The sequence below is a fragment of the Macaca fascicularis genome, chromosome 9, assembly GCF_037993035.2.
Source record: "Macaca fascicularis isolate 582-1 chromosome 9, T2T-MFA8v1.1".
In the NCBI taxonomy this organism is placed as follows: Eukaryota; Metazoa; Chordata; class Mammalia; order Primates; family Cercopithecidae; genus Macaca; species Macaca fascicularis.
Genome location: NC_088383.1, coordinates 65375053 through 65399812, shown reverse-complemented (window position 1 = coordinate 65399812; position 24760 = coordinate 65375053). Strand labels below are relative to the sequence as shown.

The following is a 24760-nucleotide window of genomic DNA, read 5'->3' as shown; positions in this document are numbered from 1 at the left end:
AGTCTGGTAACTAGTTGTCAGGTGAGCATGGACAATGTAGTTTGCAGACTATCAGACTTAGTGTTACAGACAAATCTTAGTTGAGATCAGTGCATGTCAAACTGAGAAAGAACAGAAGAAAATAGACAAGATTATCTTTTACATTTATTTATATGTAAATAAATATTGATAAAATATTAAAATATTTAACAAATTATACAAAAATCAGAAGGAGGACATGTCATCTTTTAGGTTCTATGAATTTGAACACTACTAATACCAACATGGGGCTATGTACATATGTGTGTTCATATTGTTGAGCATAACTTACATGTACCTCTTTTACTGAATAAAGATATATCTTCAGCAATTGTCTTCAAACATTGGGATGTTAGCCCTTCAGAAACACTAAGGTGTTGTAAGGGGCATATAAGCATTGGTTGTTTCAACACTTTCAATTTACAAATCTTCAATTTCAATATGTATCTTTTCTTAAAATTGAGATGTTCCAGAGTGCTCATTCTGGAAATGTCTCAGGTTAGCTCTCCCTTATCTCTCTTTTCACCTCATGCTTTTAGCAATATACAAAACAAAGGCAAGCCTTATCTAATTTGTATTGTCATGCATTGCATTTCCCTGAAGGTTATAAATTCATATTCATGCTTACTTGGATGTAAGTATCCTAGTGTCTTTAAACCTTTGCCAATTTCTTTCTCTATGCTTCCCAAGCCCTTTCTTGATTACTGAGACTATTTTAAAGATATTACTATAAATAATAGCTTTAGCAACCATTAATACACCTTTAATAAGCCCCACACTAACTAAGGACTCAAAGTCTTACCTGCTCTGTGCTATTAATTTACACAAAATAAGTTTCTGTCATAAAAGCAGAATGTATGCACAAAAGCATCTATGGTATCAGAGTATTTCTAATATTGCACCTGGAATTTATAGTCCAGAAATTTAGAAAGCAACTGCATCTATTTAGGATTAGCTTACATAAGGGTTTATTTTTATTGCATATATTATTTTCAACCATGATTTAAATTATTAACATATATGTAATTATTATTAGGTGTCACATTTGTCATTTCTTGTTACACCTGTTTTAAACAATTTTAGAGGGTGGAGCAAGATGGCTGAATAGGAACAGCTCCAGTCTCCAGCTCCCAGCACGAGCGACACAGAAGACAGGTGATTTCTGCATTTTCAACTGAGGTACCGGGTTCATCTCACTAGGGAGTGCCGGACAATCGGTGCTGGCCAGCTGCTGCAGCCCGACCAGTGAGAGCTGAAGCAGGGTGAGGCATCGCCTCACCTGGGAAGTGCAAGGGGAAAGGGAATCCCTTTTCCTAGCCAGGGCAACTGAGACACACAACACCTGGAAAATCGGGTAACTCCCACCCCAATACTGCACTTTACCAAGGGTCTTAGCAAACAGTACACCAGGAGATTATAACCCACACCTGGCCTGGAGGGTCCCACGCCCACGGAGCCTCCCTCATTGCTAGCACAGCAGTCTGCCATCTAACTGCAAGGCAGTAACAAGGCTGGGGTAGGGGCACCCACCATTGCTGAGGCTTAAGTAGGTAAACAAAACTGCTGGGAAGTTTGAACTGGGTGGAGCCCACAGCAGCTCAAGGAGGCCTGCCTGTCTCTGCAGACTCCACCTCTGGGGACAGGGCACAGCTAAACAAAAAGCAGCAGAAACCTCTGCAGATGCAAACGACCCTGTCTGACAGCTTTGAAGAGAGCAGTGGATCTCCCAACACGGAGGTTGACATCTGAGAACGGACAGACTGCCTGCTCAAGTGGGTCCCTGACCCCTGAGTAGCCTAACTGGGAGACGTACCCCACTAGGTGCAGACCGACACCCCACACCTCACACGGCAGGGTACGCCCCTGAGACGAAGCTTCCAAAGCAAGAATCAGACAGGTACACTCGCTTTTCAGCAATATTCTATCTTCTGCAGCCTCTGATGTTGATACCCAGGCAAACAGGGTCTGGAGTGGACCTCAAGCAATCTCCAACAGACCTACAGTGAGGGTCCTGAAGGTTAGAAGGAAAACTAACAAACAGGAAGGACACCCACACCAAAACCCCATCAGTACATCACCATCATCAAAGACCAAAGGCAGATAAAACCACAAAGATGGGGAAATGGCAGGGCAGAAAAGCTGGAAATTCAAAAAATAAGAGCGCATCTCCCCCTCCAAAGGAATGCAGCTCATCACCAGCAATAGATCAAAGCTGGACGGAGATTGACTTTGATGAGTTGAGAGAAGAAGGCTTCAGTCCATCAAACTTCTCAGAGCTAAAGGAGGAACTATGTACCCAGCGCAAAGAAACTAAAAATCTTGAAAAAAGAATGGAAGAATGGATAACTAGAATAAACAATGCAGAGAAGGCCATAAATGAACTGACAGAGATAAAAACCATGACACGAGAAATACGTGACAAATGCACAAGCTTCAGTAACTGACTCAATCAGCTGGAAGAAAGAGTATCAGTGATTAAAGATCAAATGAGTGAAATGAAGCGAGAAGAGAAGTCTAAAGAAAAAAGAGGAAAAAGAAATGAACAAAGCCTTCAAGAAGTATGGGATTAGGTGAAAAGACCCAATCTACTTCTGATTGCGGTGCCTGAAAGTGAGGGGGAAAATGGAAGCAAGTTGGAAAACATTCTTCAGGATATCATCCAGGAGAACTTCCCCAACCTAGTAAGGCAGGCCAACATTCAAATTCAGGAAATACAGAGAATTCCACAAAGATACTCCTCCAGAAGAGCAGCTCCAAGACACATAATTGTCAGATTCACCAAAGTTGAAATGAAGGAAAAACTCTTAAGGGCAGTCAGAGAGAAAGGTCAGGTTACCAACAAAGGGAAGCCCATCAGACTAATAGCAGATCTCTCGACAGAAACTCTACAAGCCAGAAGAGAGTGGGGGCCAATATTCAACATTCTTAAAGGAAAGAATTTTCAACCCAGAATTTCATATCTAGCCAAACTAAGTTTCATAAGTGAAGGAGAAATAAAATCCTTTACAGACAAGCAAATGCTTAGAGATTTTCTCACCACCAGGCCTGCCCTACAAGAGACCTTGAAGGAAGCACTAAACATGGAAAGGAACAACCGGTACCAGCCATTACAAAAACATGCCAAACTGTAAAGACCATTGATGCTAGGAAGAAACTGCATCAACTAACGAGCAAAATAACCAGTTAATATCATAATGACAGGATCAAGTTCACACATAACAATATTGACCTTAAATATAAATGGACTAAATGGTCCAATTAAAAGACACAGACTGGCAAATTGGATAAAGAGTCAAGACCCATTAGTTTGCTGTATTCAGGAGACCCATCTCACATGCAGAGACACACATAGGCTCAAAATAAAGGGATGGAGTAAGATCTATAAAGCAAATGGAGAACAAAAAAAATCAGGGGTTATAATCCTAGTCTCTGACAAAACGGACTTTAAACCATCAAAGATCAAAAGAGACAAAGAAGGCCATTACATAATGGTAAAGGGATCAATTCAACAGGAAGAGCTAACTATCCTAAATATATATGCAACCAATACAGGAGCACCCAGATTCATAAAGCAAGTCCTTAGAGACTTACAAAGAGACTTAGACTCCCATACAATAATAATGGGAGACTTCAACGCCCCACTGTCAACATTAGACAGATCAACAAGACAGAAACTTAACAAGGATATCCAGGAATTGAACTCAACTCTGCACCAAGTGGACCTAATAGACGTCTACAGAACTCTCCACCCCAAATCAACAGAATATATATTCTTCTCAGCACCACATTGCACTTGTTCCAAAATTGACCACATAATTGGAAGTACAGCACTCCTCAGCAAAAGTACAAGAACAGAAATTATAACAAACTGTCTCTCAGACCACAGTGCAATCAAACTAGAACTCAGGACTAAGAAACTCAATCAAAACCACTCAACTACATGGAACCTGAACAACCTGCTCCTGAACGACTACTGGGTACATAATGAAATGAAGGCAGAAATAAAGATATTCTTTGAAACCAATGAGAACAAAGATACAACATACCAGAATCTCTGGGACACCTTTAAAGCAGTGTGTAGAGGGAAATTTATAGCACTGAATGCCCACAAGAGAAAGCTGGAAAGATCTAAAATTGACATTCTAACATCACAATTATAAGATCTAGAGAAGCAAGAGCAAACACATTCAAAAGCCAGCAGAAGGCAAGAAATAACTAAGATCAGAGCAGAACTGAAGGAGAAAGAGACACAAAAAACCCTCCAAAAAATCAATGAATCCAGGAGTTGGTTTTTTTTGAAAAGATCAACAACACTGATAGATGGCTAGCAAGACTAATAAAGAAGAAAAGACAGAAGAATCAAATAGACACAGTAAAAAATGATAAAGGGGATATCACCACCGACCCCACAGAAATACAACCTACCATCAGAGAATACTATAAACACCTCTATGCAATTAAACTAGAAAACCTAGAAGAAATGGATAATTTCCCGGACACTTACACTCTCCCAAGACTAAACCAGGAAGAAGTTGAATCCCTGAATAGACCAATAGCAGGCTCTGAAATTGAGGCAATAATTAATAGCCTACCAACCAAAAAAGTCCAGGACCAGACGGATTCACAGCTGAATTCTACCAGAGTTATAAGGAGGAGCTGGTACTATTCCTTCTGAAACTATTCCAATCAATAGAAAAAGAGGGAATCCTCCCTAACTCATTTTATGAGGCCAACATCATCCTGATAGCAAATCCTGACAGAGACACAACAAAAAGAGAGAATTTTAGACCAATATCCCTGATGAACATTGATGGAAAAATCCTCAATAAAATACTGGCAAACTGAATCCAGCAGCACATCAAAAAGCTTATCCACCATGATCAAGTGGGCTTCATCCCTGGGATGCAAGGCTGGTTTAACATACACAAATCAATAAACGTAATCCAGCATATAAACAGAACCAAAGACAAAAACCATATGATTATCTCAATAGATGCGGAAAAGGCCTTTGACAAAATTCAACAGCCCTTCATGCTAAAAACTCTCAATAAATTCAGTACTGATGGAACATATCTCAAAATCATAAGAGCTATTTATGACAAACCCACAGTCAATATCATACTGAATGGGCAAAAACTGGAAGCATTCCCTTTGAAAACTGGCACAAGACAGGGATGCCCTCTCTCACCACTCCTGTTCAACATAGTGTTGGAAGTTCTGACTAGGGCAATCAGGCAAGAGAATGAAATAAAGAGTATTCAGTTAGGAAAAGAAGAAGTCAAATTGTCCCTGTTTTCAGATGACATGATTGTATATTTAGAAAACCCCATCATCTCAGCCCAAAATCTCCTTAAGCTGATAAGCAACTTCAGCAAAGTCTCAGGATACAAAATTAATTTGCAAAAATCACAAGCATTCGTATACACCAGTAACAGACAAACAGAGAGCCAAATCAGGAATGAACTTCCATTCACAATTGCTTCAAAGAGAATAAAATACCTAGGAATCCAACTTACAAAGGATGTAAAGGACCTCCTCAAGGTCAACTACAAACCACTGCTCAGTAAAATAAAAGAGGACACAAACAAATGGAAGAACATACCATGCTCATGGATAGGAATAATCAATATCGTGAAAATGGCCATACTGCCAAAGGTAATTTATAGATTCAATGCCATACCCATCAAGCTACCAATGAGTTTCTTCACAGAATTGGAAAAAACTGCTTTAAAGTTCATATGGAACCAAAAAAGAGCCCACATTGCCAAGACAATCCTAAGCCAAAAGAACAAAGCTGGAGGCATCATGCTACCTGACTTCAAACTGTATTACAAGGCTACAGTAACCAAAACAGCATGGTACTGGTACCAAAACAGAGATATAGACCAATGGAACAGAACAGAGTCCTCAGAAATAATACCACACATCTACAGCCATCTGATCTTTTTTTTTTTTTTTAAATTTATTTATTATTATTATACTTTAAGTTGTAGGGTACATGTGCATAACGTGCAGGTTTGTTACATATGTATACTTGTGCCATGTTGCTGTGCTGCACCCATCAACTCGTCATTTACATCAGGTATAACTCCCAGTGCAATCCCTCCCCCCTCCCCAGCCATCTGATCTTTGACAAACCTGAGAAAAACAAGAAATGGGGAAAGGATTTCCTATTTAATAAATGGTGCTGGGAAAATTGGCTAGCCATAAGTACAAAGCTGAAACTGGATCCTTTCCTTACTCCTTATACGAAAATTAATTCAAGATGGATTAGAGACTTAAATGTTAGACCTAATACCATAAAAATCCTAGAAGAAAACCTAGGTAATACCATTCAGGACATAGGCATGGGCAAGAACGTCATGTCTAAAACACTAAAAGCAATGGCAACAAAAGCCAAAATTGACAAATGGGATCTAACTAAACTAAAGAGCTTCTGCACAACAAAAGAAACTACCATCAGAGTGAACAGGCAACCTACAGAATGGGAGAAAATTTTTGCAATCTACTCATCTGACAAAGGGCTAATATCCAGAACCTACAAAGAACTCAAACAAATTTACAAGAAAAAAACAAACAACCCAATCAAAAAGTGGGTGACGGATATGAACAGATATTTCTCAAAAGAAGACATGCATACAGCCAACAGACACATGAAAAAATGCTCATCATCACTGGCCATCAGAGAAATGCAAATCAAAACCACAATGAGATACCATCTCACACCAGTTAGAATGGCAATCATTAAAAAGTCAGGAAACAACAGGTGCTGGAGTGGATCTGGAGAAATATGAACACTTTTACACTGTTGGTGGGTTTGTAAACTAGTTCAACCATTATGGAAAACAGTATGGCGATTCCTCAAGGATCTAGAACTAGATGTACCATATGACCCAGCCATCCCATCACTGGGTATATACCCAAAGGATTATAAATCATGCTGCTATAAAGACACATGCACACGTATGTTTATTGCGGCACTATTTGCAATAGCAAAGACTTGGAATCAACCCAAATGTCCATCAGTGACAGACTGGATTAAAAAAATGTGGCACATATACACCATGGAATACTATGCAGCCATAAAAAAGGATGAGTTTGTGTCCTTTGTAGGGACATGGATGCAGCTGGAAACCATCATTCTCAGCAAACTATCTCAAGAACAGAAAACCAAACACCGCATGTTCTCACTTGTAGGTGGGAATTGAACAATGAGATCACTTGGACTCGGGAAGGGGAACATCATACACCAGGGCCTATCATGGGGAGGGGGGAGGGGGGAGGGATTGCATTGGGAGTTATACCTGATGTAAATGACAAGTTGATGGGTACTGATGAGTTGATGGGTGCAGCACACCAACATGGCACAAGTATACATATGTAACAAACCTGCACGTTATGCACATGTACCCTAGAACTTAAAGTATAATAAAATTAAAAAAAATAATTTTAGTGTACTTAGAAAATTGAAACTGGGCAGAAACTATGATATTTCTAATATCAAATAGTTATTTTGGTCCCAAGTTCACCTAGTTTCAATTCCATCTATAAGGTTTCTCTAAGTGAAAAATTACAGTTCTTTGATAAGTCTCGCTTAATCCACAATGTATTACTTTCTAGAAACTGACAAAAATGATTTATGACTGTGTCACAAACATTTCTGTAAGACCTATAATTTTCAATACTTTGCTTTCAGCAATTTGAGTAGTTGGAGAGCACCTAATTGAGTTATCAGCTGATTAAAATATTTTTGATGATATACCTTTATGCAATATGTAATTATAACTCAGAAGAACTTTAGAGAACTGAGTAACATTGTATTGTCAAATGCCATCTAATCCAACCATACATAAAAATGTTCTCAGTTTTAAAATATATAAAAAAGAAAATAGGAATAATTGTTAATGATCTTTATACCGTTATAGAAGTTCTTTAAAATTGTTTTAATATTACACTGACACAGAACAAAATATTTATTGCCCGTGTTCACAGAAAATTATTTAAAATTTTTCAGTTCAAAAAGATTTTGTTGATTTCTATGATGGGCAGATCAACAAAAAAGCTTTCAAAAATAAAAATATTTTGTCTTAGAATACAATTTCAATAACTTCAATCTCCACCAAACTTTCAGGCTATGAGTGGTGACAACTCTGCTGAGACTAGTTTCAAGTTCATGAGTTAACACGGAAGGTCTCCCAATACCACCCATACTTTTATAATTAAAATTTGGTAAATATGCTATCCTTGAATCAGAATGGATTATGTCTTAGGTTTCAAATTTGGGATTCTGATTTAGATGATATGAAACTGACACTATGTGAGAGACTAATACTTTTTCAGTATTCATTAATAATAAATAAAATAGACAAAAACAAAATTAAAAATAATAAAATAGACAAACCAAAACAAAGTTGCTAGAATAAACGCTTTGAAAATAAACAGGTAATAGAATAATAGATATGGAAAGGTATTTAGGGAGTACCTATTCTACCAACTGCTACTCCCTCTATAATACTGTATGAAGTGTTTTCCTTATTTAAAATTTATATTCAACACTAACAAGCTGAATTAGGACACATTGTCTAACTGCCATCAATGGAAATTGCACTTTTTGCATAATCAATTCAAGAAAAAATTCTTTACTTCAATTAAATCTAAGTTGTCAAAATTTAAAAAGGAATAAAATTAAAACACTGTATAAAATAACAATATTTAAAGCTTTTAAGATATTATATGCATGTATGTATTAAACTGGACAGAGGAAAGATCAGGTTTCTGCTGAGACTAGATGACGCAGTGCCCTCTCATCCTTTGAATTCTATGCAAAGCATCCCCTGAACCTCTACCCTTCTTTTATGTAAGGAGAGGAATAAAGAGATGGTTTCTGAACTTTTGTTTTTCAATCCTAGTAACGCCTTTAGAAATCTAATGCTCTCTTTAAATTGTGGGAGCCCTTGTCATATGTGTATTTCAACTATGAGACTTCAGCTGCATAAAAGTATGATTAACAAGGAAACATACATTTTGGCGTTCTGTTATTTTTTGTACACTGTAAGAATTGTACACTGCTATTTTTGCATAGAGAAACGATTTATAAGCAGGAACATATGAATCCTACTTTTATTGTTAAATACAAAATCTCAAACTTAAGTGACTTAACTTTCTGAAAAGCTACCCTAACACCTATGAGAGAGAAAGGTGAATAAGCAAAATGGGTCATATGAACAGTATAAATGTTCTATTTTATATTTAAGACAAATGATAAAGAAGTGGAGACTTTGTGTAACAGATTTATTGAGATATAATTTATATACATTTGACCCTTGAACAACCCGGGTTTGAACTGCACAGGCCCACTTATACACTGGATTTATTTTTAACCAAATGGAGATTAAAAATACAGCATTTGGCTGGCCGGGCGCGGTGGCTTACGCCTGTAATCCCAGCACTTTGGGAGGCCAAGACGGGAGAATCACGAGGTCAGGAGATCGAGACCATCCTGGCTAACACGGGGAAACCCCGTCTCTACTAAAAATACAAAAAAAACTAGCCAGGCATAGTGGCTGGCGCCTGTAGTCCCAGCAACTCGGGAGGCTGAGGCAGGAGAATGGCGTGAACCCGAGAGGCGGAGCTTGCAGTGAGCCAAGATCACGCCACTGCACTCTAGCCTGGGCGACTGAGCAAGACTCCGTCTCAAGAAAAAAAAAATAAATAAATAAAAATAAATAAATAAATAAAATACAGCATTTGGGATGGCCATGATGATTTATGCCTGTAATCCCAGCATTTTGCGTAGTGGAAGGATCCCATAAGTCCAGTTGTTTGAGCCCAGCCTGGACAACATGGTGAGTTACTATCTACAAAATACAAAAAATTAGCTGGATGTGTGGTATAGTCCTTGCTACTGAGAAGGCTGAGGATAGAGGATGGCTTGAGCCCCAGGAATTCGAGGCTATAGTGTGCTGAGATCATGCCACTGCACTCCAGCCAGGACAACAGAGTGAGATCCTGTCTATGAAAGCAAGCAGGCAGGCAGGCAGGCAGGCGGGCAGGCGGGCAGGCAGGCAGGCAGGCGGGCAGGCGGGCAGGCGGGCGGGCGGGCAGGCAATTACAGCATTTGCAGAACGTGAAATCTAAGTATAATATGGCAGGCCAACTTTTTGTCTATGCAGGTTGAGGATGCATGGATTTTGGTATACACAGGGTGGGTATGGTTTCCTTTTAGTGAAAGTAATTTTTCTCTGGTGATATGATTTAGTTTCTTGCTTTATATTTCGTGTGTATTCATTATGTTTTTTGGTTTGAGGTTACTATGAGGCTTTCAAATCTTATTTTATAATCTGTTATTTTAAGCTGATAACAACTTAACACTGTTTGCACAAACAAACAGGCAAGCAAGCAAAAAGAAAACTTATATTCTAAGCCTTAACTTCATCCCTTTGTGTTTTAACTTTTTGTTGTTTCTTTTCATATCTTTCATATCTTATTGTGCTTGTCTGTGTCCTGAAAATATGTTGTAGTAGTTATGTTTGATTGGTACTTTCTACTTAAGTAGTCTTTCTACTTAAGAGTAGTTGATACATCACAATTATAGTGTTATAAATTCTGGGTTTCTTTTTTTTTTTTTTCTGTGTACCTACTGTTACCGGTAAGTTTTACAGCTTCAGATGATTTCATGTTGCTCATTAACATCCTTTTCTTTATGATTGCAGTACTCCCTATAGCATTTCTTGTAGGACAGGTCGGGTGTTTATGAAATCCCTCAGCTTTTTTAGTCTGGGAAAATATTTCTCTTTCATGTTTGAAGGATATTTTTGCCACATGTACTATTCTAAAGTAAAAGTTTTTTTTTTTTTTTTCCCCATCAGCACTTTCCTCTCTCCTGGTTTGTAAAGTTTCCACCAAAAGTCTGCTACCAGACATATTGGAGCTCCATTGCATGTTATTCATGTCTTTTCTCTTGTTGCTTTTAGGATCCTTTCTTTATCCTTGACCTTTGGAAGTTTGATTATTAAGTGTCTTAAGGTGGTCTTTGTGTTAAATCTTGGTGTTCTATAATATTCTTGTTCTTGGACATTGATGTCTTTCTCTAAGTTTGAGAAGGTCTGTTGTTATTTCTTAGCATTAACTTTCCACCTCTATCTCTTTCTCTACCTCCTGTTGAAGGCCAATAACTCTTAGATTTGCCATTTTCAGGCTATTTTCTAGATCTTGTAGACATGCTTCATTGTTTTTTATTCTTTACTATTTTTTTTCTCTCTGTGTATTTTCAAATAGCCTGCCTTCAAGCTGGCTAATTCTTCCTTCTGCTTGATGAATTCTGCTATTAAAAGACTCTGATGTGGCCAGGTGTGGTCACTCACACCTGTAATCCCAGCACTTTGGAAGGCCAAGGCAAGTGGATCACCTGAGGTCAGGAGTTCGAGGCCAGCCTGGCCAACATGGTGAAACCCTGTCTCTACTAAAAATACAAAAAATTAGCTGGGTGTGGTGGCAGGGGCCTGTAATCCCAGCTACTCAGGAAGCTGAGGCAGGAGAATTGCTTGAACCCAGGAGGCAGAGGTTGCAGTGAGCTGAGATCGTGTCATTGCACTCCAGCCTGCGTGACAGAGAGAGACTCTATCTGAAAAAGAAAAAGAAAAGAAGAGAAAAAAGAAAAAACTGATGCATTCTTCAGTATGCCCATTGCATTTTTTCAACTCCAGAATTTCAACTTATTTTTAATTATTTCAATCTCTGTTACATTTATCTGGTTGAATTCTGAATTTCTTCTCTGTGTTATGTTGAGTTTCTTTGACTTTCCCCAACACAGCCATTTTGAATTCTCTGTCTGAATGGGCATGTATCTCTATTTCTCCAAGATTGGTCCCTGGTGCCTTATTTAGTTCATTTGGTGAACACTATGTTTCCCTGGATGGTCTTGACACTTGCAGATGTTTATCTGTGCCTGGGTATTAAAGAATTAGATACTTATTGTTGTCTTCTCAGTCTGGGCTTTTGTGCAACCCTCCTTCTTGGGAAGACTTTCCAGATATTTGAAAGAATGTGGGTGTTGTGATCTAAGCTGTATTTGCTTTAGGGGGCACCCCAAGCCTAGTAATACTGTGTGTGGTTCTTGCAAACTCATAGAGTCACCTCCTTGATGGTCTTGCACAAGATCCAGAAGAAATATGTGGAATACGAGGCAGAGACTCTTACTCTGTTCCCTTGCTTTCTCCCAAATGAATTAATACAATAAGAGACATAATCTGGTAGGTTCTGAGCAAACTGGAGACGGGGGTGGAGTGGCACAAGCACTCCAGTGGCTGCCAGCACTAGGATTATGCTGGGTTGGATCTGAAGCCAGCACAGCACTGAGTCTTGCTCAAGACCTGCTGTAACCACTCCCTGGCTACAGCCTATGTTCACACAAGGTCCTGGGGCTCTACCATTGGCAGGTGGCAAAGCCAGCCAAGCTCATGTCCCTCCCTTTAGTATGACAAGTTCTCCCAGGCCCCAGGCATGTTCAGAGGTGCCATCTTGAAACTAGGGACTAGATTCAAAAACCTTAGAAATCTACCTGATGTTCTGTTGTACTGCAGCTGAGCTGGCACTCAAGCAAGACTTAGTGCTTCCCACTCTTCTTTTCCACTTCCAAAGGCAGAGGATCCTCACCCCATGGCCACTGTCACCACACGTCAATAGGGTATAGGGTATACTGCCAGACTATGATGAATGTTCCCTTAAGGTCCAAGGGCTGTTCAATCAGCTTGTGGTGAATCCTGCCTGGCCTGGGACTCACTCTTCAGGGCAGTGGGTTCCCCTCTGGCCCAGAGAAGGTCCAGAAATGCCATCCAGGAGCCAAATCATGGAACTGGGGACCCCAAGAGTCTGCTTGGTGCTCTACCCCACTATGGCTGAGCTGGTACCTAAGGTACAAGACAAAGGCCCCTTTACTTTTCCCTCCACTTTTCTCAAGTAGAAGGAGTCTCACACCATAGCCATCATAGCTGGGAATGTGCTGAGTCTTATCTGAAGCCAGCAAGGGAAATTACCTATAAGTGGAAATAATGAATAACTCTATGTTTGACATTTTGAGAATTTAGGATAATGTTTTCCAAAGCCACTATACTTTACATTCCTACCAGATTATGTCTCTTAGTATATTATTGTATTAATATTATTTATTTTATTGTTTGATTTAATATGCTAAATCAACCCCCCCCCCCTTTTTTTTTAGACAGAGCCTTGCTCTGTCACCCAGGCTAGAGTGCAGTGGTGCGATCTCAGCTCACTGCAACCTCCACCTCCCGGGTTCAAGTGATTCTCCTGTCTCAGCCTCCTGAGTAGCTGGGATTACAGATGCTTGCCACCAGGCCTGGCTAAGTTTTGTATTTTCAGTAAAGACAGGGTTTCACCATGTTGGCCAGGCTGGTCTGGAACTCCTGACCTCAGGTGATCCACCGGACTCAGCCTTCCAAAGTGCTGAGATTACAGGTGTGAGCCACTGCCCCCGGCCATCAACTCTTTTCCCTGGAATAAATCCCACTTTTCCAGCGTGAATAATTCCTTTTACATGTTGCCGGATTCAGCATGTAGTATGTTGCAATTTAAGAATTTTTGAATTAGTATTTGTAAGATAGACTTTTAGACGTATGTTTCATGATGGCCTTATCTGATTTGGATATCAGGGTAATAGTGGTTTCATAGAGTGAATTAAGATTGGCTGCTTCTTTTCCATATTTTTGGAAGAGTTTGTGGACAAACGATATTGATTTATCTTTACATGATTATAAAAGTTCACCAGTGAAGCTTTCTGGACGTTGTTTTATTTGTACAAGAGCTTTCAAATTACTAATATAAATGGTTTACGACTTATGCATCTATTCAGAGTCTATATTTCTTTTAAAGTAAGGTTTAGTAGTTTATTTATGAATTTCTCCATTTCATCTAAGTTCTAATTATTGAGATATATTTGTTCATACTACTTTGTGTTTATTTTATTACTTATTTTGTTTTTGTTTATCTATTTTATTTATTTATTATTAATGAATACTTAAAAATTATTAGTCTCTCACATAGTGTCAGTTTCATATCTAAATCAGAATCCCAAATTTGAAACCTAAGGTATAATCCATTCAGATTTAAGGACAGCATATTTCCCAAATTTTAATTATAAAAGTATGGGTGGTATTGGGAGACCTCCTGTGTTAACTCATGAACTTGGAACTAGTCTCAGCAGAGTTATCACCATCCATAAGCCTGAAGGTTTGGTGGAGATTGAAGTTATTGTAATTGTATACTTAAACAAAATATTTTTATTCTTGAAAGCTTTTTTGTTGATCTACCCATCATAGAAATCAACAAAATCTTTTTGAACTGAAAATGTTTAAATAATTTTCTGTGAGCACGGACAATAAATAACATGGTGGAACCCTCTATCTCCAAAAAAAAAAAAAAAAAAAAAAAAAAATCCTTTCCATTTCTCTAAGATCGGTAGTGATGGCTTCTTAATTTCAGTGATTCAAGTTTTCTTTCTTTTTAAAAAATCTGTCTTGCTAAAGATTTGCTGATTTTTTGTCTTTTCATAGAACTTTTTGGTTTTATATTTGCATTGGTTTTTCTCTTGTTTATGACGTTGATTTCCACTCTAATCTTTACCATTTCCTCCCTTCTGCTCATTTTAGTTTCAGCTTGTTATTTCAGTGTGTTGAAATAGAAGAGTCCATTAATGATGTGAGATCTACCTTCTTTTTAAATATAGGTTTATAACTCTAAATTTCACTAGAGTCACTTAACTGCATGCCATAGATTTTGGTGTGATGTGTTTTATTTTCATTTTTCTTGAAGCAATTTAATGTGATTTACCTTGTGATTTCTTCCTTGACCCATTGGTTATTTAGAAATGTGCTTTTTACTTTTCATATATTTTTGAATTTCTGAAAATTCCTTCTGTTAGTGAGTGGTAATTACATTTTATTTTGAGTGGAGAACATATTTCATATTAATTCAATACCTTTAATTTTACTGAGGCTTTTTTATAGCCTAGCATGTGGCCTATGCTGGAGAATATTCCATGCGTACTTGAGAAGCATATGTGTTCTGTTTTGTTTGTTTGTATGTTTGTTTTGGTTGTATGCTCAATTCATGCCTGTTTCAGGCCTTTTATTTTCTTATTCATCTTTTGTCTAGTTGTCCTGTCCACTACCTAGAGTGGAGTATGAAGTCTTTATTATTGTTGAATTGTCTATTTCTCCCTTTAGTTTTACTTCGTAGTTGGGAGTCTATTGTTAGGTGCATATTTTTAGAATTGCTACATATTCTTGATGTATTGAATCTTTTTATCAATATAGAATGTGTTTCTTTAGTAATTTTTTATTTAAACATCTATTTTGTCTAATGTTAATTTAGCCACACCATCCCTGTTAATGTTGCAGTTTACATGATGTATATTTTCCATCCATTTATCTTCAACTCATTTGTTTCTTTGAACCTAAATTGTGTCTCCTGAGGACACCAAATAGGTATATGTTATTTTTTTACGATGATCTGACAGTCTCTGCATTTTGACTGGACTGATTAATCCATTATTATTTAATGCTATTATTGTACAGTTAGATTTACCTGTGCTGTTTTCTTTCTGTATATGTTTTATGTCTATCCCGTCTGTATTTCTTTTTGTTCATTAATTGATTATTTCATTTTAATACCTTTAATAATTTTTTTACTCCTGGTTTTTTTGGTTATTTTGTTAGAGATTTCTCTAAGGTTTACCATATGTATGTGTGTGTGTGTGTGTGTGTGTTGTGTATGTGTGTATATATATATACTTATTAGAACCTACTTCAGACTTACACTAACTTAATTCTAATGAGATAGAAACTTTCCTCCTACATACTGTACATATATCCTCCTCACTCTTTTGTGCTATTTTATACATTTTACTTCTGCACAGTTATATATAATACATATGCAAAACACTGATTTCATACAATTATATGCCTTTTAAAGAAGCTAGGGAAAAAAGAAGAACATGTATGTATTTGCAATATATATTTATAGGCTTATATTAGCCATATCATTGTTTCTGGTTCTTTTTATTTTTTTCTTTGGATTCAAGTTACTATCTGGTGTTATTTCTTTTCCTCCACAGAACATTGCTCACAAATGACTGTTTCTGATGACGTTGTCAAACATTATATTTCTATATGCAAAAGCGTCAAAAATGCAAATATAGATATATATATTTTATACATTTGCTTTTTTAATCAAGTAAGGGAAGTAAAGTAGAAATTTGCAATTATACATTTCTCTATAATTACCCATGTAAGTACCTTTACTGGCACTTCTGGATTTTTATGTGGCTCTAAATTACTCTCTGGGTAACCTTCTCTCAACCTTAGGGACTATCTTTAGTAGTATCTTGTAAAGTGGCTCTGATAACAAATAAATTCTCTCAGGTTTTTGTTTTTGCTTGGTTGGGATTGTGTGTGTGTGTGTGTGTGTGTGTGTGTGTGTGTGTCTGTAAATATCTGTATTTTGCCTACTTTTCTGTGAATATAGAATTCTTTGTTGACAGACTTTTTCTTTCAGCCCTTTGCATGTATTGAAAGGAGCTGGGCACATTCCTCAGCCCCGGGCTCAAAACTCCCTGAGCCTAGCACAAACACATCCCATCCTCCCATCCCACCACCATATATCTCTCAAACTCCCTGAGCTCAGTACAAACACCACCTGGAAAGTCTCCGATAAGGAGACAGCCGTTCAAGGTTACTGAAAGCGCAGGAGCCAAAAGAATTTCTTTGTTCCCCTACAACTTTCGGGCTATAAAAAGCAAACGCTCGCATTGTTCGGGGCCCTCTTGTATACTGTGTAAAGGAGGGACCAAGTTCGAACTTGTAGTAAAGATCCTTGCCGCTTGGCTTTGACTCTGGACTCTGGTGGTCTTCTTTGGGGAACAAACAGTCTGGGCATAACATCTGGGGGCCCGTCCGGGATTCCCCAAGCCCACCAGACCCCTGGTCAACGGATCTGCTAGGATCGATCTACTGATAGGTGAGCTGGCTCGTCTCCGTTTGTCTGTCTGTGTCTGTGTGTCTGTTCTGAATCTGAATCTCTGACTCGCGAGGTCTGAAACTGAGGCTGGCACAGTCCTGGCGGACGCGCTATAGGACAGCCAGTGGAGACCGGTGGGAGACGTCCCCTGGCTCTCTTCTGATTTAAATTGCGATCTGAGTTGCCGGAGCGGGTTCGCAATCTGGGCAACAGCCGAATCTGACCCCGGTCCTCGGGTGCGCGCTTGCAGTCTGAATCTGACCCCGGTCCCCGGGTGCGCGCTCGCCGTCTGAATTGCCCCGGTCCCCGGGTGCGCGCTCGCCGTCTGAATTGCCCCGGTCCCCGGGTGCGCGCTCGCCGTCTGAATTGCCCCGGTCCCCGGGTGCGCGCTCGCCGTCTGAATTGCCCCGGTCCCCGGGTGCGCGCTCGTGGCCCCGGTCCCCGGGCTCCCGGCTTCCGGCGCGCGCTCGCGGCCCCGGTCCCCGGGCTCCCGGCTTCCGGCGCGCGCTCGCGGCCCCGGTCCCCGGGCTCCCAGCTTCCAGCGCGGATTTCCTTTACAGGGATTCCAACCCACATTCCTTTACAAAAAGAGACACAGAAAGTGAGACTGAAAAGAAAAGAAAATAAGTGAGAGAGAGACCATAGAGATGGGAAAAGGAGAAAGTGAGAAGGGAAATCGGAAAGAGAAAGGGGAGAAAACGGCAGACGTGGAGAGTCAGAGAAAGAGACTGAGTATAAAGGAGAAAGGACACGGGATGACAGAGAGACAGAGAGAGAAAGCGCGCGCGAATAAGATAGAAACTTAAAGAAAAGACCCTGTAAGTATGTCAATCAAAGATTTAGACAGAAACGGAAAGATTAGAGAGAGAGATAGAGGGACAGAGCAGGCGGAGGGGAGGCGGGCTCGCTGAAAGGGAAAGTAACTTTAAAAGGCTGGGGGGGCGGACGCGAGGGCGCACTTCGCGGACTAGGCCCCCCCCCCCCAGCCGCCTGACTCCACGGTGGCTTTACCCCTTCGGGAAATAAAACCCCCAGATGACACAGAAATCCCCAAGCTCCAGTACTGGCCATTCTCCACCAGTGATCTGTATAACTAAAAGGCTCAGAGTGCTCGGTTTTCAGACAACCCCAAAGATTTACTGGCTTTACTGGATAGTGTCATGTTCACCCACCAGCCCATTTAAGATGATTGTCAGCAGCTCCTCCGAATCTTGTTTACCACGGAGGAGCGAGAGGGAATACAGGTAAAAGCTGGAAAGCTGGTCCCGGGGGACGACGGTCAACCGACTGCTAACCCTGACCTCATAAACGCAACCTTTCCTCTGACCAGGCCGGCATAGGACTACAACACGGCAGAAGGTAAGGGACGGCTACACCTTTATCGCCAGACTCTAATGGCAGGTCTCCGGGCAGCTGCTCGCAAGCCCACTAATTTGGCTAAAGTATATTCTATTCTGCAGGGAAAGACAGAGAGCCCAGCCACCTACTTAGAAAGATTAATGGAAGCTTTTAGACAGTACACCCCCATAGATCCAGAGGCTCCAGGAAGTCAGGCAGCTATTGTAATGTCATTCGTAAATCAGGCAGCCCCAAATATTAAAAGAAAACTCCAGAAATTAGAAGACTTGGAAGGAAAGCGGATTCAAAACCTCCTTCAGATAGCCCAGCAGGTTTATAATAACAGAGATACTCCAGAAAAAAAGGCAATTTAAGGCCACTAAAAAAAAAAATGACCAAGGTCCTGGCAGCAGTAGTACAGAAAGAACATCTACAGCCAGAGTACACCCAACCTAGGCGGCCCCCCCAGGCATAATAATCTGAAAAAAGACCAATATGCCTACTGCAAGGAGGCTGGCCACTAGGTAAGAGACTGCCTCGCTACTGCCCAACCTGGACCTGGACGCCCCACTCCACGACTGCACCGAGGTACTAGCTCAGGTGCACGGAGTTCGAGAAGACCTGCAGGATCGCCCACTTCCTGACGCCGACCTCGTCTGGTTCACTGATAAGAGCAGCTTCATGCATCAGGGCCAGAGATACGCTGGAGCGGCAGTAACTTCAGAGACTGAGGTAATCTGGGCGGAACCCCTGCCCCCGGGGACATCGGCCCAGAAGGCCGAACTAATAGTGCTCACCCAAGCTCTTACCTTAGGGGCGGAGAAAAAGCTGACGGTATATACAGACAGCCGATATGCTTTTGCAACAGCGCATATACATGGGGCCATTTACAGGGAGCGGGGGTTACTAACGGCTGAAGAAAAAGAAATAAAAAACAAGCAAGAAATCCTAGCCCTGCTAACAGCCCTATGGAGGCCAGAAAAGTTAGCCATTGTGCATTGCCCAGGGCATCAGAAACTAACTACTCCAACTGCTCAAGGCAACTTTCTAGCGGACCAAACTGCAAGAAAGGTGGCGAAGGCTCCCAGCCAACTCCTTGCACTCCAGCTCCCTGACCCGGGCCCCCGGGACTTGCCATATTTCCCTGATTATTCAGAACAAGATCTCCAGTGGATTGACAAGCTTCCCCTGAAACAGATCCAGAATGGGTGGTGGACTGATACTAATGACCAAACCATCCTACTAGAAAAATTAGGACAACAAATGTTAGAACACATCCACCGAACCACCCACCTGGGCGCTCGGCGGATAATAGACCTGATCAGACGCTCTAAGCTCAAATTCAGACATACAGCCGAGATGGCCAGCAACATCGTGACAAGTTGCAAAGTCTGCCAGCTTAACAACGCCTACCCCCAATCCCAGGCTACAACGGGAACAAGGCTTAGGGGAACCAGGCCCGGTATCTACTAGGAAGTAGATTTTACTGAGATAAAGCCAGGAAAATACGGGTATCGGTACTTACTTGTCTTTGTAGATACTTTTTCAGGGTGGACTGAAGCATTCCCCACCAAGAAAGAAACTGCTCAGGTTGTAGCAAAGAAAATCCTGGAAGATATCCTCCCCAGGTATGGCTTCCCTGTCCAGATAAGGTCAGATAATAGGCCGGCCTTCGTCGCTAAGGTAAGTCAGGATTTGGCTTCCATCCTTGGGGCAAATTGGAAACTACATTGCGCTTACAGGCCCCAGAGTTCAGGACAGGTAGAGAGAATGAATCAGACCTTAAAAGAGACCTTAACTAAATTGACTATGGAGACTGGCGCTAATTGGGTAGTCCTTCTCCCCTACGCTCTGTTCCGGGCCCGTAATACCCCTTACAGACTGGGCCTTACTCCTTATGAAATTATGTATGGCAGACCCCCACCCTTAGTTCCCGGCCTAAAAGATGATCTACTCAAGTCCGAAACAGAAAATGTCTCTGAACTCTTGTTTTCCCTACAAGCCTTGCAGAAAATTCATCAAGAAATCTGGCCCAAGCTGAAGGAACTATATGAGACCGGTCCCCCGCCGACACCCCATCCGTACCAGCCGGGAGACTGGGTCCTGGTCAAGCGACACCGACAAGAGACCCTAGAACCCAGGTGGAAAGGACCACTCCAGGTACTCCTAACCACACCCACCGCCCTGAAGGTAGAAGGCATCGCATCGTAGATCCACTACACCCACGTCAAGCCAGTGGACCCAACCTCTGATCTTCTGGGACCAATCACGGCGGCGGCTGAAGCACCGGACACGTGGACTGTGGACAGAGCTAGGAACAACCCCTTAAAACTCACCCTGCGCCGGCAGCATAGCTCACTGCAAACATGCAGTTAGATAGTCTAACCCTAATGTTAGTCGCCCTAGTGGCCGCTGGAGAAATCACAAAACCAGCTCATAATCCCTTTGTCTGGAGATTCTGGCTTTATGAAAACCGAACCCACCCTGGGCAACCTCATAAGCCCGGAAAATTATTGGCCAGTGCTGATTGCCCTTCCTCAGGGTGCAACAGCCCAATTCTACTAAATTTTACTGGTTTTCAAATAGCCAAACCTATGACACCAATAATATGCTTTGAGTTTGATCAGACTAAATACAATTGTAAACACTATTGGTGGCACCAAAATGCTGGCTGTCCTTATAACTATTGTAACATCCACAGACCCTGTTATTGGGGAGAGAGAAAACAGTTAGACCCTAAATGGCCCTTCTATCGTAGACGGGATAGAAACTTTCCATATACATGGATAGTTAGAGACCCCTGGAACTCCCGCTGGACCACACCTCAACATGGGGCTGTATACTACTCCCCCTCCTCCACATGGCCTAGCAGTCACCTCTATCTGTGGCGAGGCCTAGTGCAAGTACTGCCCCTGGTCCACGGGAATATCCAACAACAGGAAAACAGACTAACACAAGACTTACGTCCTTTCTCCTGGTTAAAGTTATTACAAGAAGGACTAGAACTTGCTAACCTTACAGGACTTCATAGCCTGTCTGGCTGCTTCCTGTGCGCCACTCTAGGGCGTCCACCGCTAACAGCTGTCCCTCTGCCATGGGGACCCTCTACCTTTGCCCAAGCTAACAACCTCCGAAACCACTCGTATGCTCCTATCCTGAACGTGCCCCTATACCTAAACCCCAGTCGGGAGAAGTTTCCCTACTGTTTCTCAGGAACCAATTCCAGCCTCTGCAGCATCACTGCAATGCCCCCTAATATCACCTTAAGGGCTCCATCAGGCATATTCTTCTGGTGTAATGGAACCTTATCTAAGAACCTACCTAATCCTTCTGTTAATAACCTACTATGTCTCCCTGTCACATTAGTTCCCCGGTTGACTCTACTAACTGCTGGCGAGTTCCTAGGGTATACCGGTAACTGGACTAGTGCTGTTATTCACCCAGACCCTAGACCAAGACCTGCACGAGCCATATTTCTCCCCCTCATTGCAGGAATCTCCCTCACCGCATCCTTCATTGCGGCCGGACTGGCGGGGGGAGCCCTAGGTCACACCCTCATAGAAAGTAACAAGTTATACCAACAATTTGCCGTTGCTATGGAGGAGTCGGCTGAGTCCCTTGCCTCCCTTCAGCGGCAGCTCACGTCCCTAGCTCAGGTAACCTTGCAAAACCGGAGGGCCCTAGACCTACTCACTGCAGAAAAAGGTGGTACATGTATATTTCTAAAAGAAGACTGTTGTTTCTACATAAATGAATCAGGACTTGTAGAGGACCGGGTCCAACAGTTACGCAAGTTAAGCACTGAAGTAAAAACACGGCAGTTTGCTTCAGCTGCAGACCAATGGTGGAATTCCTCTATGTTTTCTCTGTTAGCCCCCTTCCTTGGACCCCTGCTAAGTCTACTATTTCTGCTTACCGTAGGACCTTGTGTTGTTAACAGAATTTTACAATTTATTAGGGAGAGATTTGACACCGTACAACTCATGGTCCTCAGAGCCCAATACCAACCTGTAAACGCTGAAACAGAATCAGATCTATAAGACCCAAGATTGGCTCTAAAGATACCTGAAAAGAAGGGGGGAATGAAAGGAGCTGGGCACATTCCTCAGCCCCGGGCTCAAAACTCCCTGAGCCTAGCACAAACACATCCCATCCTCCCATCCCACCACCATATATCTCTCAAACTCCCTGAGCTCAGTACAAACACCACCTGGAAAGTCTCCGATAAGGAGACAGCCGTTCAAGGTTACTGAAAGCGCAGGAGCCAAAAGAATTTCTTTGTTCCCCTACAACTTTCGGGCTATAAAAAGCAAACGCTCGCATTGTTCGGGGCCCTCTTGTATACTGTGTAAAGGAGGGACCAAGTTCGAACTTGTAGTAAAGATCCTTGCCGCTTGGCTTTGACTCTGGACTCTGGTGGTCTTCTTTGGGGAACAAACAGTCTGGGCATAACAGTATCATTACCTGTCTTTGGCTTCCAGTGTTTCCAATGAGAAGTTGGTTTTTGTTATCCAGAGATTTTATCATGATGTGTCTGGGTATAAATCTCTTTGCATTTATTCTACTTGGAGTTTTTTTGGCTTCTTGGATGTGTAGACTATTTTTTCTTTTATCACATATGAGTAATTCCCAGCCATTATTTCTTCAACTATTTGTTTATGTTACTTTCTGGTACTCCCATTATGTATATTTTGGTGTGCTTAGTGATGTTCCATATTTGTCTGAGTCTCTGCTCATTTTTCTCCATGATTTTTTTCTGTTCTTCAGAATGTACCATTTTTATTGAACAATTCTAAAGCTGTTTCTTCTGCCAGCTTAAATCTACTGTTGAGTTCCTCTAGTGAATAAATTGTTTTATCCACTCTAACAATCTCTGTGTTTTAATAGGTGTTTTTAGACTATTCACATTTTAAATGTTATAAAAATGTTATACGGTCATTGAAATGGATTATTATCTACCACTTTTATCACTGTTCTTTATTCACTGCAATTGTTCATCGTTACTTTTTCCCACATTTTGCCCATCTTTTGTATCTTAATTGAGCATCTTATATGACTAGTGTATCTACTCTCTTATCAACAGTGCCTTAAACTTCTTTTCATATTTAGCTTAGACTGTGCAATATACATTTTTCAAAACGTGTTATTTGTTAAAAGCAGTTTAGGTTCATAGCAAAATTGAGAGGAAGATAATGACATTTTCCCACATACTCGTAGCCTTCACACATACATTGCTTCCATATAACCAATATCCCCCATTGGGGATATCCCCCATTAGGTTGATGCATTCATTATAATTGATGAACCTACACTGATGTGTCATTATCAGCCAGAGTCCAAGGTTTACATTAGGGTTCACTCTTGCTGCTATACATTCTATGAGTTTGGACAAATGTGTAATGACATGTGCCCATCATTATAATATAATACAGAGTATTTTCACTGCCCTAAAAATCCTGTGTTCTGCCTCTTCATCCCTCCCTCACCCAACCCTGGGCAACCACTGATCTTTTAACTTTAGCCATAGTTTTGTCTTTTTCTGAATGTCATGTAGCGGACTCACACAGTATGTAGCCTTTTAGGTGATCTTACTGCACTTAGTACTAGACATTTAAGTTTCTGCTATGTCTTTTCATGGCTTGATAGCCCCTCCTTTTTTTTAAGCACTGAATAATGTTCCATTGTTTATATCTACTGCAGTTTATTCAGTCACCTTTTGAAGGACATGTTGGTTGCTCCCAAGTTTGGAAAATTATGAATAAAACTGCAATAAAAATCTATGTACAGGTTTTTGTTTAGATGTCAATTTAACTTAATTTTTTTTTACTTTTTTGAGACAAAGTCTCACTCTGTCTCCCAGGCTAGAGTGCAGTGGTGCGATCTCAGCTCACTGCAACCTCCACCTCCTGAGTTCGAGCAGATTCTCCTGCCTCAGCCTCCTGAGTAGCTTGGATTACAGGCATCTGCCACTAGGCCTAGCTAATATATATTTTTTGTTGTTGTTAAGAAAAGACGGGGTTCTACCATGTTGGTCAGGCTGGTTTCAGACTCCTGATCTCAAATGATCCGCCCTCCTCATCCTCCAAAGTGCTGAGATTATAGGAGTGAGCCACCATGCCCGACTGGACATCAATTTTAAACTCTTTTGGATGAATACCAAGGAGTGTAATTGCTGCACTATATGGTAAGAAAAAATTCAGTTAAAAAAAAATCTGTCACATTGTCTTCTAAAGTGGCTGCATCATTTTGCATTCCCACTAGCAATAAATGAACATTTTTGTTGCTCCACATTCTAACCAGTATTTGGTGTTATCGTTGTTCCTGGTTGTGGTCATTCTACTAGGTATATAGAAGTATTTCATTGCTATTC

At 41.0% G+C, this 24760-nt stretch overlaps 1 protein-coding gene across 12 annotated transcripts; it reads left to right on the top strand.

The window, feature by feature from the left end:
* Positions 1-17482: 17482 nt before the first annotated feature.
* Positions 17483-22794, top strand: LOC135965102 (endogenous retrovirus group FC1 Env polyprotein-like). 12 transcript variants are annotated; one of them, XR_012417274.1, is made up of 4 exons: positions 17483-17870; positions 18175-18296; positions 18383-20018; positions 20393-22794. XR_012417274.1 is itself a non-coding variant. In XM_074000769.1 (4 exons), the coding sequence occupies exon 4, from the start codon at positions 20757-20759 to the stop codon at positions 22428-22430; it is 1674 nt and encodes a 557-aa protein (XP_073856870.1). In that variant the 5' UTR covers positions 17483-17870; positions 18383-19122; positions 19928-20018; positions 20393-20756; the 3' UTR covers positions 22431-22794. The 12 variants fall into 12 exon arrangements, 9 of the variants coding, with proteins under 9 accessions (XP_073856870.1, XP_073856875.1, XP_073856871.1 ...); XM_074000769.1 differs by lacking the exon at positions 18175-18296 and having other exon boundaries at positions 18383-19122; positions 19928-20018; XM_074000774.1 differs by having other exon boundaries at positions 18228-18296; positions 18383-18411.
* Positions 22795-24760: the final 1966 nt, after the last annotated feature.

What these genes read in the sequence shown, in the direction of transcription:
- LOC135965102 (XM_065520801.2), top strand. Translation starts at nt 20,757, where the DNA reads ATGCAGTTAGATAGTCTAACCCTAATGTTAGTCGCCCTAGTGGCCGCT.